Here is a 16637-nt window from a genome sequence, read left to right as displayed (position 1 = left end):
AGGATAAGTTCTTCCCTGCAGCTCTGCAGTCGCACGACTGCGTTGCGGGAGGCACTGGGAACAGCCTGGCACATCCTCCTCTCCACCCGCTCGGCCCTGGCCTCCCGCCGCTGCCATTACCACCGCAGCTGTTGCCACCACAGTTTTATGCACCCATTGAGACAGGCACTGCAAGTCACCATCTACTGTTTTATAACTGCATCTGGTGTGGAAGGAGCTTTCTGCTGACTGCTGTTTGCAACTGGCAAAAGGCTTCTGGAAAGGCGTTCAGCATCCAGCCCATTCCGGTAGCTGACATTTTAATTATGGCACAGGTGCTGTAGAAACAATGAGCCACAATCACTCATAAAACTGTACTCCACTTATTTCTTAGTTGTCTGTATCATACTATGAAATGAAACAGCCAGCGTTGTTAGAGGAATACACCATTTTTAAAGCAGTACTAACTCTCCTCTTTCATCCAATGGTCAGGCACATACTACTACAAAACAAAGCTTACTAACTTTCTCGGTTTTACTTTCTCATTCTTAGACAATAAAACCTTCCCTGCAAGATTGCTGCTTCCTATTTCTTTCCTTTTTTTTCTTTTATTTTTTTTTAAGACCTTGGCTGTTGCCAAGAAAGCATTGGAAAAGTAATTACTTGACATGACTGATGAAACAGACATGTTGCAGAATCAATTAACCCCCCTCCCCATCAGAAGAAAATAAAATGCACAGAAAACTCTTGTTCCACAGAGACATGAACTGAAGGTAGCAGGACATGAACTGAAGGTAGCAGGACTGGTTATATGTGACAATTTACAGTTCTCCAGAAATCAAGAATAAATTAAAACTTTCAAGTTATTGCCAGGCATCTCAGCTTTACTGGTAAGTGGGATGATGAGAGTTGAAGCAATTCTTTCTAAGAACTGTTTTTTATGGGCGGAATTGGGGCGGGGGAAGAAACATGTTTCGTAGCTATTTACCCCCACATGTTCTAGATGGGGATGAAGAAAGGTGGATAAAGTAAGAGTGGTGGGAACTGTTTGTCAACAAGTACACAGCATGCACAATAGTTAATAAAATAAATTATACACCACATTTTCTTTTCAAACAAGCTTTAAATAGTCCATATGTAACAGAACCATGTGTTACAGACAAGAAATTCTTGCTGCCAAAACACAGGAGGAGTGTTTTTTCCCATCATTCTTTCCGAATTACAGACTTAGGAGAAAATATTTCAAGAAATTAGAAGATTTTAAAAAATAAAATTATGCTAAAAACCAGAAAAGGCGAGTAGAACAGACTGGTGAAGTACATGAACAAGTCATCAGAAGAATGTTAGCACACAGGTACTTACAAAAAAACACACAGCAGTGGACATAAAGGCTTTAAAAAGACACAGATACTATGCAGGCTAATTCCGTATCAAAGAGCAGAATGCATAGGCTTTATTATAAACTCTGTAATTCATGCATTTGTGTGTGCAGATAAAATATATTTAAAGCCGTCAAGAAGACACCTGAAATCCTCCCCAGCAACATCGGTTGACTTCAGGGAAGAAATAAACCCAGGTTTGTTATTTTTACACACTGGCCTAATCCAAACCCATAATGTGTAAAAGGGAACAAAGTGAAAGAAAGCAACCAGGTGTTTTTCTGAGCCGCTCAGAGACACCAGGACAAAGATCCAAACCCACTTTTTGGTAATCACTGTCCCTGGAATGTAAAGGCAGCAACACCAGCCTGGACGGTTCTCAGCCATGTTTCAGAAAGTGGCTCCAAGAAGAATGATCCAAGGGTTGAGTGGGGAAAAATAGAAATTAACCCTGTAGTACATACATACATACATACATGGCTCTTTTCGGAACAAAATAAGGTAGCGCTACTGAGTATGTGGCAGTATGGAGTGTGCATTAAGATATACAAGTGAAATTTGCTTGGGGCACCTTCACTCAGAGGGATAAGTCTTCTTAAAATATTATAATAATAATAATAATAATATAATACTTCTTTATACTTGCCGCTTGTTAGCAATTGTTTACATCGTAGAAAAATAGATAGTATTCTGTAACAAGAAATATAGTTACTTTGTTAAAATGGGCTATTTTAAACCAGCTACTATTCTTTCATATAAAGAATTTCTAAACAGCAAAACAAAAATAGGTAACACTGAGTGCAAAACAGCCAGTGGTATACTTTGCATTGGTTTGAAACACTAGTTGCCAGCTATTATAATTACACGTTCTGTACACTGTACTACAAAAGTCTTCCGTCTTTTAGAAGCTTCGGGGTTTTTGCTTTTCTTCTCTCTAGGTGGCAAGTAAGTATTTAATCCGAGTAAATTCAAACTCTGGAAGTCAGAAATAATTTCACAGTCTTTGCTACCATTCTCTCGCATTCCTTCCCCCACGTAGTGCAGCAGCACTTTCTACTTATGGCCAAAAATCCCTTAAGTTAAACAAAGTTTAGGCTGTAGGTACTTAGAAGTTTAGCTTACAAATTCACATTCTTTTAAAAATCATTTCACTAATCGTCCACGTTTACGTGTACACCAAAGAGAAAGCTCAAAAGCCTCACTTCATGCATGTCATCATCGCTGCTGAAGACTGAAACCGAGTTCAGATAAAAACTCTTTGCCAACGGTAGGCATAAAGTCTTAACACTACAAAGCCAGATGGTTCCAATGTAGAAGTCAGATTTTTCTGTGGTCTCCGCAACAGTTTCAGATGTGAATAGCTAATTCCTAGTGACAGTGGTAATGGCATTATGAGTACACCATGAACACCATAAATGGAGGCAATTTCCAAGCATCAAAGAACAAAAACAAAAAGCACCCAGAAAAAAATCAGTGAAACATTCTTAGTAGAGCAATAATCTCTATTCTCCTCTCTGTTCATCTCACACCTTTTCGACTTTGGTGGGGTCGTATGTATCTGAAAAAAGACAAAAAAACATTATAAATAATGTAGTGTGAAATCTATTCAATTGTTGCTAGCTGTGGAAATGAGACATCTTTTCTCTAATTTTTATTTTAAAAAGAAGCTAATACTGGACTTAGAGCCTTAAAGATACACAGTACATTCCTGACCCAAATTCTGTATCTACACCAGCATAATTCAGGAGCAGCTTGGATCAAATGCATGCAGATATAATTTGGGAAACCTCGAGTAGGTAGGAACAAGCATGCTGACTGCTAAGTGATTGCTTCTAGTTTTCAGATGCTTTGACAGGGAAAGAAAGATTTGCCCCCCCTTGTACTGAACACTAAGGACAGGTAAATGCTTTAAGCATCCTAGCAGGGTGTCTAAGGCTGGCTGAAGAAGTGAAGATGCCATCCAGTATCAGGGCCTTTTCATTCAATTGAAAATTCAGATTAATTCAACAGAATACAGGAAAGCACAGCTGCGCTGCATGACTACAGTTAGACTGTGTCACCCCAGCCTGCAAAACTGCAGCTCACGTTTTGACCCTTATTCACTAAAGCACTGGACTGGCTTCCTAACATTGGTCTTCATTTTCAGCCAACCTCTTGTCAGTTCACAGGACAGACCACACTTTGTTTTTCTTTGCCTGAAGCCCCGGGGACACTCTTCTATCAGATTTTTTTATTGGATTTATCCCAATGTTGGCCATGAAGTGAGCAGATACAAGCCTTTTTCTCCACCCTTGTGACTCTGGGATAGGATTGCAATGAAAGGACTTTTCCTTGTGAGATCTGCCTGCCCTGTGGCATTGTGCACGCATCTGACTTACCCTCGGATCTTTGGGATGCACAGTCATGGCATGGAGGAACCAGGGCTACCTACAGAGGGTCTGTAGGCAGGCAGGGGCCTGGACAAACCGGCGCTGCAGCCCGTGCTGCTGTGTGCTACTTCCTGGTCTTACACAACCTGAGTATCTGTGCTAAGCTTGAGCATCCCTCCCGTAGGCTGTACTCCCACAGCACTTTTATTTAAATGGTTGAGCATGAAAATAGTTGCACACATAAATATCACACTTTGGAGTAAACCGTTCACCCTCGGGACTTTTATGTTGATGTGAGTGAATGTCTTCATTCAAACAAGCATAAAAATCCTCAGAGGGAGATCATTAGTGCTGTGTGCAAGTGGTCCATCTGCAGCATCCAGACTCCTGTCAAGGGGGGGATGGCTAAGAAAGAACTTCTGGATTCGGCCTCAGTGGGTGGATTCCTGGTGCAGGATCCTTTATCGCTCCACTTGCCCACTCTCCACAAATTGCTAGGACAGCTAAGAGAGGAGTCTGTGCCAGCAACACCTATGTTTTCAGAATTGCTTGTCACTATTCAGCCTCTTCTGGTATTTCCAAACTTTGAGAACAGATAGCACATGAATGCAAAAAAGTCAAGAGGAAAAATGTTTTTGAAAGCTAGTGCACTCTAGGATAACGCTGCATCTTTCTAAGCTTAATGCACTGATGGTGTGGGAAGGTGCCTCTAAAGTAGTAACATTTTTTCAATCTTAAATATTTTGCCATCTAAACTGCTAGAATGTGCAAAAATTCTGGACTGTTCTGTGTGAAGTTGACCTAAGAGTAAAAATGCATTTACATTTCAGAAACCTGATTTTCCTAAAGCCAGACACATTCATGCTAATAGAACTCCCCACAAATTTGCAGGTGCTCACTCTTTCGGGGAGTGGCAGCGGGGAGAAAATCCGGCTACAAGACACGGAGCCTCGGCATGGCTCAATTTATTCCTTGAAAGCTTACCCACGCCCTCAGCGCCTAAACCAAGGACGCAAAAGGGCCAGACTGCCAGGCTACATCGCACTTCTGCGAGGACAAACACTGGAGTTCTAGCGCTGATACAGAAATGTTTACTCAACGTTTGGTTAAGCTCATTTGAAATGCTCTCTACAGAAACAAAGCCCGATCAGCCACCTCGTGGAAGCAGTCTTCAAACAGCAGAGAAAAGACATCCAGTGCATTTGGGAACATTTGGAGATGTTCTTCTAATGGCAGTATTTGCATAGTTACGATGAGTTTCTTGCACTGAGTTTCGGCAGAGCTCTTACTCTGAGATGACTGTTCCTCTGCCAAGCTGCATTATACAGGTGAAAGCCTGTTTCTGCTAAGGCCTCTAGCCCCTGCGACGGGCCCAGCCTGCAATTATAAGACTAACATCACCCTACTTCACTCCAGACGGAATGGCCCTTAGCAATATTAACTCTTTAAAAGCAATGAATGCAATGGTTTTCCAGGATTCTCATTTTGGCTTTAAGTGGTACCAGTGAGCTAGTCTGGAAGTTGGAGTGAGGCTTAACAGAGGAAGACACCACATCAGGCCTTTCTACAAACACGAATCCTCAGTCCTGCCCCATTAAGGTATGGCGAAGATCTTGTGGCTGTCAACAAATCCAGGTCTCCCTGGATGGGAAGAGGCCAGCGGAGGAGCCGCCTTCCCGCCCCGCGGGCGTGTGTCACCCTGCAGCACTGGGTGTGCGCAGCGGGAAGGGACATCCGCGCTATCCAGACGTGGGCAGGGCTGTTACCTCCACGAGAGAACTGCTGCAATGGGAACACACTGCGGAACACAAGCCTGGCATTGTCAGCAAGAGGGATAAATTTAGACCTAATTTGCTGGAGAATAACTCTCCAATAAAACACACACAATCTGTTTTGATACATCGCTGAACTCATGTCACCACAACAGTTATTTTCCTCACTCCAGCAGAAAACCCAAGGGAGGAAAGCATATGAAATGCATGTGGGGCGTACTAGGCCTGATGGGTACAAGCGAGCTGAATTAGCCTGTTTGGAAAATCTGGTCTAGGGAAATACAGTTCAGAGCAGGAGGAGACACAGAGCTGTGGGATACAGAAAAAGACATGAAGGGAAAGGCTGCAAGACTGCCAGAGCCAATACTTAGAACTCATGCAAGTATTTCTCTTCAGATGGAAATACATAAATCCCCTTTAAAGTATGCTCCATTTAGCTTCAGTCCCTCTGTACTGGAAAACTGTGAACAGATTTATATCGATGAGGTTTAATGAATAACCTGTGCAGATTTCAAGGTAGAGTGTCAGCTGTTTCAGAGAGGATGGAAAAAGGAAGGAGGAGATTAATATTAATTTAACAACATTCACACCATACATTTGCTCACTCCAATTAATTTAATGGACTAGACAGGTGGCCTGGGAGATTTATCCCTTTACACAGATCTATGGCAACAACTGATTTTCAGTTGTTCAACACAAGGCCGTATGAAAACTGTTTCAGAGAGAGAACAGCTCATGTTACTTTGGGGATGCATATGGACTACAAAAGTTTATACGCTTTTGAGAGATGAGGAACACCAAAAAAAAAAAAAAAAAAGGTGTTCACTTGTTCACTGAAAAAGTCAGTTTTCCATTTGACCTGGGGATAAGTTATTCTCAACATCTGATCTGGAAAATATGCATGAGAGAGAGAATTTTCCAGAACATCAGATTTTTATTTTTATTTTCTTCTGAACTCTGATATAGTATGTATCTACTTAAGTATTAGAGAGGGGAAAAAATGGGTAGTCAAGGAGAGGCTATGATTAAATCACCACGTGTTCCCAAACACTGGCACTAGAGTGACTATCTTTGAACTCTGCTGTTTGAAGCTGGCCATTCCCTGAAACAATTAGACAAGAGATGAGACCTCTCGGGAGCGTTCTCCAGTCTCTGTGAATGAGTTTCAGTATCACAACTGAGTTTTCAGTAACTTTTCCTAAAATGGGATCAAAGAACACTCATGTTATCTCTTCCACAAGGAGAGCAAAGGGGGTGGCAAGCAGACGGGGTAGTACCACCTACAGCCCGTTACTATTTGAGCAGCATTATGTGGGCATAAGCAAACCGATCATGCCCATTACATAAGGAAACAGTACCCACTCGGATCTCCCATAATAGGGTCTTACCTAAAGAAAAATCTCTGTCAATCTTCTTCTTGTCCATTCCACCTAAATACCCATTTTCACTGAGAGTGATAACACGCTTGGAAACAGCCCCTGAGCTTGCCAGTTTGCTGTTTCTCTCCTCTTGTACCCTCGACAGCTTCTCCTCGTCCACCTCCTCTCCTGAGTCTGCGCTCTTAATGCTCAGACGTCTCATCCGGGACACAGAGTCAACTTCTTTCATTCGCACTAAGCGATCCATGGCAGTCCGGCTAGGTGGAGAAGTGAGCTTGCCTTGGAGTGTCTCTATCACTTTCGAGGTGCTTCTCACTCTCTTTTCTGAATGCTGGTACACAGCTGACTTGCAAACCAAGCTTTGGTCCTCACCTTGGCTAGGACTTGCAGGTTGTTCAAGAACTCGCTCAGTTACTGGTGTTTTGGCACTGGCTTCCTGGTGAGTGGTCTGGCATTCATCAGGGTATAAAGACCGTCCTCCCGCTCCAACAAAAAGAGCACTCTCTGTCCAGCCACACTTCCGTCTGCCTTCATAAGAACCATCCTTTTTTCCTTCTTTGTCACTTACTGTGCTCCCCACTGATGACTTAAAGTCCTGGGCACCGTTTGCAGGGCTAGTGCCTGGGTGTGGCCCAAGGTGGTCATCCGGAAGGAGAGACTCCACTGCTATATCTATACCTAAAATTCTTGCAGCTCTTGCCTGCAATGACTCATTCACAGGGATTTCCACTGCATTTGCATTTGAAGAGTGATCAGAATTGTTAGCACCAGGTCCTGGGGCTACATCAAGTCCCACTGACCTCAAATCTGGCTCAGAGTGCCCTTGGTTCCTCTTCATGAGTGACAAGCGTACTACCGAGTCTTTCTCTAACACCGTATCATTTGTGGGAGTTGCACCTTTGCTCAGTTTAACAAAGTCTAGGTAATTTTGGTCTTCACTCATCTCCTGCAAGGCAGGGTTATTGAAAGGATTACTGTGACATGAACTGCTTGGGCTACTGGACATAAGTCTCTTGAGAGGGCCCACGCGAACTGGCTGCTTGCTTGTTCTGCTCTTGGCTTCCCCAGTCCTCATTTCTGTTATCAGACTTCCATCTGCTGGCCCGACTCCTTCACTGCTCCCTCCTGGCTGCGAGGAGCCTCGAGAGCCAACGCAGCCCAGCTCGCCACCATACTCTGTCCCCATGCTCCAACTTTCAGACTTACTTTTAACTCTTCCTGACTTAAATACAGGCACCTCTGGCACAACCGTTTCCGATTTCCCACTGTGTTTTGGCTCCTGGTTCAACTTCTCATTTCTGTATGCCCTCCTCTGAGTAAGAGCATCTGCCTGTGGAGAAGCTGCAGCACTTTCCATATCTTCCTCACTGCTTGTGCTCTCCTCCTGCCCTTGCAGCTCCTTGTTAAAGCTTTCTAGCTCACTTATTGCATCCCAGGGACGGCGACTTACAGGCTTCGGCAGGAACTGCCCAAACAGCTCTTTGCTGTTGCAGGGAGCACCTGCTTCTCCTTTAACTACATCCCCCTTGGAAAGGAGGCCGGTTTCCCTCTCCTGAGCAGGCACAGGCTGGCTCTGGTGAGCTTTTGGGGAGGGGGCCTGCAGGACTGAGGTGGCAGTCCTGGAAAATGCACTGTTGCTAGATGGGCTGAGGTACATCTGACCCTTCATACCACAAGCGCCCTGTCTGCAGCTTCTCTCATCAGAAGGTAACCCTGTCCATTTTGACCCTATCATGGATGCTGTACGTCCTAGCTTCGGAGACAGCAGTTTGTTACTACTGGGCTGCCCAGGCTTTGTACCATGGAAGAGTCGTGGGCTTTTAGGTTCTTCAGCGAAACTGGTCTGTGTCTGCTGGTCTTTGTACTGATCACCTGGCCAGGAGCCAGAGTATTTGAGCTCTCTGTGTTTTGTAGGCTGAATAAATCTGAGGTCATTCATTTGTTTGAACTCTTCTGGTCTCCACAGCTCTTGTTTTTGTAACTCATTTTTATTGGTCATGCTTCCTGTAAGCGCTTGTAACTCCAAGTCTGTTGAAGACATACTTAAGAGACTTTGTTCTTGCAAAGCCCCATTGTTATCAAACCCATTCTTATCAGGGCTCTGGGTTATGTTGTTGTTCCTATCTGTATCTGGCAGATTGGATTCTGATTTAACTGGGATAGAGACCAAACAAAATATAGTTTCATTCATTTTTTTCTTTGAACTCTTTTTGCTCTGCATCCCAGTCCCAGGTTCAAACTTTTTCACTTTGGTAACAGTCTCACAGGTGCTGTCCATATGTGAATTTCTTACAGAAAGTTTGCCTTTTGTGTACTCTGGTCTGGCTTCATTACGGGAGCTGTGATTAGTTGTGCTACAGCTGTCTCTTTGGTCCGGCAAGGCACAATTTTCCTGATCTCGGGTGGATGGTGCCAACCATCTGTTGCTATTGGTGGAGCTGTCGGAAGTTCTTTCTTCCTTTGCAGAATTGGACAAGGTTGATGCATCCAAAAAGGCACTGTTGTACTGTACTTCAAGATCTCTCTCTTGCAAAGCACCGGAACTAGGACTACATGCATTTTCAGTGTATTTAGTGTTGTCCTGCAGACCTTCTGGTGGTGCAATTTTAATATGTCGTATCCGAGGGTCATCAAAGGGAATATACTGAACAGAACACAGGTAGTCAGTGGGGCGCCTCGCATGGCTTTGCTTCCCGTGAGGAAGGTGGTTGTCCCCCCCCACTTCAAAAGTATTTGCAGCTGGTCGTTGGCAGGGGACAACCCGCTGTTCAGAACTTTGCTGATCGCTGGTGGCGTATGTGTTGGCATTAGGCACTTCATTGGGGGGACGTGGGGTCACATGTTGGTGAGGTGGGGATTTGTAAGAAGGAGGAGGTACATAGACCGGGGGCTCCAAACCAGAGTCTTGAATGCAAGCATCTTGCCTTGGCTCATTAACTTTGGCTAAGTAGGAGGTGGGTTCATCTTTCTGGTAGTGGTCCTGGAAACCCGCAGTTTCTGTGGATGCCTTTGTCTGCCGCTGCAGTTCATAGGATGGAGGCTTCAGAGGTCTCCCATACTTGGGTTTCACCAGGGGAAGGAAATGGCCGCCTGTTTCATGGTGCTTGGCTGGTTCCACACTCAGTCTGTTTGGGGGATAGGAGGGGGTTTTAGTTACACTGAGCGAGTTGTTACTGTTGGTCAGCGAGGGCATTTCCACGCACCTCATGCTCTCTGGCGAAAGGACCCTCGGCAAGGACTGCGATTTCCCCTTGTTGTGGGTGCTCAGTACGTTGTCTCCCAGGGTCAGTGAATACAGCTCTTGAAGCAGCTTCTCCCTGTCACCCTCAGACATTTGCCTCCCTACCTTTTTTGGCTGGTTCCAGCTTTCCATTCCCAGACTTTGCCATTTGCAGTCACCAGACACTTCGCAGCTTTCCTGCAAGCCGCTTCTCCTGATGCACCCTGCACCCGTCCCAACCTTCAGCTGACTCTCCTTGGGGTGTCGGGGTGTCCCCGGGGCCGCAGCCAGGCCTTTCATTTCCACACCGCCTTTCTGGGAATAGCCCAGGAGCACGCTGAAGTCCTGTCCTCGTCTTCTCCAGTAGGCAAGATCTTTATCAGTCTTGGGCTGGGAAGACCATGCTAATTGAGGCCTGTCATAAACCCTGAAAAAGAAACACAGCGTCACACGGAGTTTGCACAGATGCCCTTTCTTTCCCTCATGGGTAAGGCCATTAGGAGGTCAAATGTTGAGTTATGCCAATGGGGTTTGTGTAATCTATTTGCAACCAGATGACTTTATGATTTTAATGAGAGGATTTAAAAGTCAGTCATTAACATGAGTAAAGTAAGGGACTGATGCTCTGCTGGCATGTTTTTAGCTATGCAAAGCTGTTAGAAAGAGAAACAAATGCACACAGTTACGTGCTGTGCAAACATGCACAGCCCTCCTCGATGGACACCGGAAAACCAGAAATGGTTGTGTTGAACTTATTTCTGCACGCTGCTACATCAAGTTCTATAGACGTCAAGGGGACTACTGTGGTACTAAAGTTTAATAGGAATCCAAAGCTAAAAAGCAGAGGTAGGGAGAACGGGTAGGGGGCTGTTCCGTAAGATATGTTCTGTAAGAAGCATGATTTGCATCCTAGTAGAAGAACGAAATTAAACATGTTATTTCCAGTGTTGATTCTTGTTCATCTTTCAAAGGCAACAAATTTCTTCAAAGTGCTTTGGGTGCAATGATACATGCCACAACAATGGTGATGTATCAGCACGGTTCTGTAAGACTGAACTAGTATTTGAAATCTAAAATACCTCAAAAGAAGTATAACACTGTTAAATAAAAGAGGTATTAACTCCAGCAATCTATTACTGAAATATGAAAGACATTAGACATTTTATTGCGGATTAGAAATTCAGAACATAGATTTACATGAACAGAATAGGTTCTTTGTGTGTTCTGAACAGACTGTGAACTATTTAATATATTACTGCTAATCAAAATTGGTACCTTTCTATATAAATAATTAATCTTCTACTTGAACCGTGTTCTGCTATTCTTGTACCTAAGGTGTCCAACAATATAACTGCCTTTACACTATGTAGCTGCCACCAGCATAAGAGTGGAAAGAAAAATCAAAATTGACAGAAATAGGACAAGTATGTAGATAGAACCCAAGAATTTCTTTCTCTTCTCTCCACCCCAAGGTACATAAATAGTGTCATCTGGCTCCTTTTTGCTAAAAACAATGATCTGTTCAAATAGTAGCTTGTGAAAACATAATACAATTCAAAATGCAGAATGAAAACTAAGCGATCCAGGTCCACAGCAATTTTCTTGTATGTATGTTAATGTCATCCTATGACTGCAAAAGTTTAAAAACCAAACTGGGGTAAGGAGCATCTTGTTCATATTAATTCGACCGGGTTAAGACTTAACATCTGAACAAAATGTTCTGCCTCTGAAGCACAAAGTACAGTTCGATCACTGAACCCCAGGAAGTAACAGACTTCCCCACTAATCAGTGAGATATAACAGGACACCTCCTATATTGGAAAGTTGATTGCTGGCACAACGAACATTTCCATGCCTCTCTGCGTGTGGAAACATGCAGCTGAACAAATGCTGCTGCCTTCTGAAATCATTAAATCTACCTTTTCATCTCATCCCCATGCTGCTATGACACCATTTGTATCTGCGTTTACAAAATGAGGTGAGAAATAGGGTCTAGCAATAGTGAGGAGGGAATGGATGGATTGCTCTTGCTCTTTGATTTTAAACATTATCGTAAAAGAGTCTACAGAAATCGCAGGAAATACAGAGTCACAGATTCCAACATCAGCAGAGACAGTTACGGTTATTTAGTTTGACATCTTGCTCAATGCAGGCCATCAGACTTCCTTGAAATGATTCCTGCTTCAGTGGTAGTGTGCCTTTTAGAAAAGCATCTAAAAATCTTCATCTTTAAATTTCCAGAGATGTTGTTGCAAAGATTAATTCACCATTAAAAAAAAACCCCAAACAAGTAAACCCAAATTCTTACCAACCCAAAACACTGGGGGAAGGAGGTGTGGTAGACGATAATACTGAGATTTGCAACGATTGCAACTAACAGCACAGGAATGGAACGGGCTGGATGTTTAAAGGATTTAATAGGAAATCAGGAACAGGGAAGGAAGCATTACTTGACTCTTTCCTAGGAAGCCACTAAAAGAGAAGAGTTTTGATTAATTTGCTTTTATAAAAACAAACAAAACCCAAGCTCAGACATTCATTAAAGTAAATTAGCCCTAAGTTAGGACAGCTTCAGTTACAGAAAGGATGTCCCTCCGTTTATTAGAAGCTGTTCAAAAGATTAAATTTATTTTTAACGATTAAAAGGTTAATAACTAGGCTCCAGTAATACATTTCTGAACATGATACAAACTACGGTGACCTGTACTATGTTATCATTGCAAGGTGAATATGGAGAAGACATATAAAAGGAGGTATTTAGAATCAGAATCATTTAGGTTGGAAAAGACCTTTAAGATCATCAAGTCCAACCACTAACCTAACACTGCCATCCCGCCACTAAACCATGTGCCTAAGCACCACACCTACCTGTCTTTTAAATATCTCCAGGGATGGGGACTTGTCCACTTCCCCGGGCAGCCTGTTCCTATGCTTGACAACCCTTTTAGTGAAAAAAATTTTCCTAATGTCCAATCTAAACCTTCCCTGGTGCAACTTGAGGCCATTTCCTCTTGTCTTATTGTTTGTTACTGGGGAGAAGAGACCAACACCCACCTCACTACCCCCTCCTGTCAGGCAGTTGTAGAGGGCGATAAGGTCTCCCCTCAGCCTCCTCTTCTCCAGGCTGAACAACCCCAGTTCCCTCAGCCGCTCCCCGTAAGACTTTTGCACCGGACCCCTCACCAGCTTTGTTACTCTCCTCTGGACATGCTCCAGTGGCTCAATGTCCTTCTTGTACTGACGGGCCCCAAACTGAACATAGTATTCAAGGTGCAGCCTCACCAGTGCTGAGTACTGCGGCAAGATTTCTTCCCTGGTCCTGCTGGCCACATTATTCCTGATACAAGCCAGGATGCCATTGGCCGCCTTGGCCACCTGGGCACACTGCTGGCTCATATTCAGCCGGCTGTCAACCAGCACAGTAGAGCATTTCAAACCTGATCTTTTCTATAATCTACTCACAAGGTGGACAATACCAGTCTTTCCAGCTTCTGTCTCAGGTGCTCGAGGTGGTTGCACAGCCAGCCTGTTTCCTGGGCCCTGCAAGCCCCTGGAGAGGACAGCGCTGCACTGTGCAGAGGGTAGAGGGTGCTTCACAGTCTCCCCAGGGACCCTCCAGCTTAGTTCCAGCCTGAGGACTCCTCTGCTCCTACAAATGGGGAGTGGCTCCTGCACACCTGCATGCAGCAGGCATGGCAGGCAGCAAAGCACAACCACACTGCTTGTGGCTGCAAGGCAGCAGAGTGGCTCCTCCCAGGATGTGTGACACTTTTGGGTCTGGCACTCAAATGAAGTGGTGGGAAGGGGAAGCATCCAAGAGCCACCCTGAGTTCCAAATGCTTCACTACAGCCTCAGCAACGCTGCATCTCTGGATGGCGGATGCCAGTCGTGCTGCAGTCTTCACGTCCATAATGTGTTACCAATGAAAAGACGGCACAGTCCCTCTTAGCAGCAGCTTGTCTCCGACCATGCCGCTGCGCAATTCTGCCTCACTCCATGGTGCAGCAGTACTGACTGTATTGGGTTTGCGTGACAAGGTTTTGATAGTGGTGGGGGCTTCTGTGAGAAGCTGCCAGAAGTTTCCCCCATGTCTGACAGGGTCAATACCAGCCAGCTCCAAGGCCAGCCCACCACTGGCCAAATCCCAGCCCATCAGCAATGGTGGTAGCACCTCAGGGATAACATAGTTAAGAAGGAAAAAAAACCTCTGCTGCAGAACAGTAGCTGGAGAGAGAGGAGTCAAAGGATGTGAGAGGAACATCCCTGCAGACCCCCAGGTCCATGCCGCAGGAGGGGCAGGAGGTGCTCCAGGCGCTGGAGCAGAGATTCCCCTGCAGCCCCTGGTGCAGCCCCTGGTGGGGCAGGCTGTCCCCCTGCAGCCCACGGAGGCCCACGGGGGAGAAGATCTCTACCTGCATCCCGGGAAGGACCCCATGCCAGAGCAGGGATTTGATTGGTAATAAATTAAACTAATTTCACCACGTTGAGTCTGTTTTGCCCATGACGGTAACTAGGGAATGATCTCTTCCTGTTCTTATCTCGACCCAGGAGCCTTTTGATATATTTTTCTCTCCTCTGTCCAGCTGAGTAGGGGAGTGATAGAATGGCTTGGTGGGCACCTGGCATCCAGCCCAGGTCAACCCATCACACTGACGCACAAAGAAATGCACGCCCGGATACAGCAGCTTGCAAGTGCTTCACAGCTGGGAGGGGTGCCAAGGATGGAGTGGTCCCGTGGGACCAACCAGGAAGATTGAAGTGCCAGGGACAGAGCAGTCATATGGGACCAAGGAGGTAGCTTTTAACATTATGAACCCTTTTCTAACAGGCCTGCTTCTAACAAATACCACATATGCTGTCAGAAAGTGCTTTGAATTGATTCTGTATAAAATTAAACCAATGAAAACCATTAAACCATTTTAAAAAAATAAAATATTGCTAGCTTTCTATAACTTCTAGGTCTTTGCAAGAAATGGGGCCACCAATCCACCCTGCACTGGCTACATGACTGCATTTCACTGAGCTACCGCTCTCAGAGCAGTGGGTTGAAGCTGCCCAGTTCCCCCAGGGCAACACCGGACCAACAGGACCTTGCACAACCCACAGAATGGGGCTAGAAGTGAAGGAGTGTGGTAGCAATGCCACGGGAGCTCCTGTCCCTGTTTCTGGCTGCCAGCATGCAAGCAGTAGGCACCCAGTGGCTCAGGGTGGGTGAGCCACAGGCACCAGGACAGACTTTGTGCCCAATGAGAAGGCACTGTTAAGAAATTTCAGGATTTGGCAGCAAGGGGGAAAAATTTTCAGAGGGCTGTTCTGGATGCTGGCAGCTTCTGCTCTATTTTGGGATCCTATCCTCACATACACTCTTCCAAGTCTCAACACTGGGAAACACCAGTACACTTCTCTAATTTTTCCAGCAGGTAATCTCATTAATGATGCTATCTATTTTTCTCTAAGTTAGCTACCCACATAGTTCCTCCCACACAAATAGCTAAGCAAAGTGCCTCTTCTCTCCACTCAGCAGAAAAGCTGGAGGGAGTCCTCCTTCTGTGAATCCTCTCATCTCTACCCATAGGGTCAGCTTTCCCATTTTCTTTGTCTCCTCTTCCAAACCTGTACTGTGTGGCCTCCTGATGCTCAGTTAAGCAAGGGCGGCCAGGACAGCCCTCCCACCATCTGCTCCCCCACGCTTTGCCTGAAGAACAACGTGATGGAGCAAAACATCACTTCCCCCTTGCAAGCAGCAACGGTGGGCGGTGCGATGTGCCCACATGCAGTTGCTATGAAGCCTCTCTCCTCCTCCTCAGCGAGGATTGATCAGCAGAACAATCCAAATGAGTGGAGACAACAGCATCGTACCCTGTCGTCATGAAACACCCTGAGCCCTGCAAACCTGTCTGAGAAGGCAGCAATGAGGTGGGCAATGTCAGTCACTTCTGTGGTGTTTGGAGGGTGATTATTAGTTCTTCTTCATCGGTGGTATGAGCATGAGTGTGGCATGGATAACTCCTCCTCTGAGGAGCCCGAGTCATGCTCCAAATTGCTGTGGAGCTGGTCAGGGTCTGTGGAGGTAGTCAGGACACAGACTGCCTCTTCTGGCCTTCTCCTGCCACTGTGCTGCACTGGGAAGGCAGCGTCAGGAGATGGCTGCAGGAAGCCTGTGGTGCCCAAAGAGCAGTGTCTGCGTGCTGGACCTTGCTGGGTAGTTGTCCCCTCTTCAGGCCCAAATGGTCTCCAGGTCTCTGCAGTCTGCAGTTCTGTCCCGGCCTGAGAACCAGGAATCTATTTCCTGAGACGTTCCAGAAACCAGAGAGCCAGATCAAAATTCCCGGTGGAGCTCACTATGGCCCACCTGTAACAGGCCAAAACACCCCGAAGTGGGCCACTGCAAAAATCTTCTCTTCAGTTTTAAAACAGGTCACACTTGCTGGGCAGCCCCGTCCCTCGGATGCTTCCCCAGGGCAGGGGAGGGGGCCTGGAGGGGGACTGTCACCTGGCAGCTCAGCAGCCGAAACGCGGGTGCTGCGGCACTGGGGCC

General features: G+C 45.6%; 1 protein-coding gene across 2 annotated transcripts in view; it reads right to left on the bottom strand.

Moving 5' to 3' along the window:
• Window positions 1-2057: 2057 nt before the first annotated feature.
• The window catches only part of JCAD (junctional cadherin 5 associated), a 16728-nt gene continuing 2148 nt past the window's right edge, over window positions 2058-16637 (bottom strand). Inside the window, exons 2-3 of one of the 2 annotated variants that reach the window (XM_009647009.2) lie at window positions 6888-10525; window positions 2058-2916 (exon numbers count right to left, since the gene is read on the bottom strand). In XM_009647009.2, coding sequence (XP_009645304.1) covers window positions 2882-2916; window positions 6888-10525 — 3673 coding nt within the window. In that variant the 3' untranslated portion in view covers window positions 2058-2881. Of the gene's footprint in view, window positions 2917-6792; window positions 10526-16637 lie in introns of those variants that run through there. The other variant, XM_035902444.1, reaches the window with a different exon arrangement.

Source organism: Egretta garzetta, unplaced genomic scaffold (assembly GCF_000687185.1).
Source record: "Egretta garzetta isolate BGI_Z169 unplaced genomic scaffold, ASM68718v1 scaffold369, whole genome shotgun sequence".
NCBI lineage: Eukaryota > Metazoa > Chordata > Aves > Pelecaniformes > Ardeidae > Egretta > Egretta garzetta.
The sequence above is the reverse complement of the archived record's forward strand: the minus strand, read 5'-3'. Positions and strand labels throughout refer to the sequence as shown.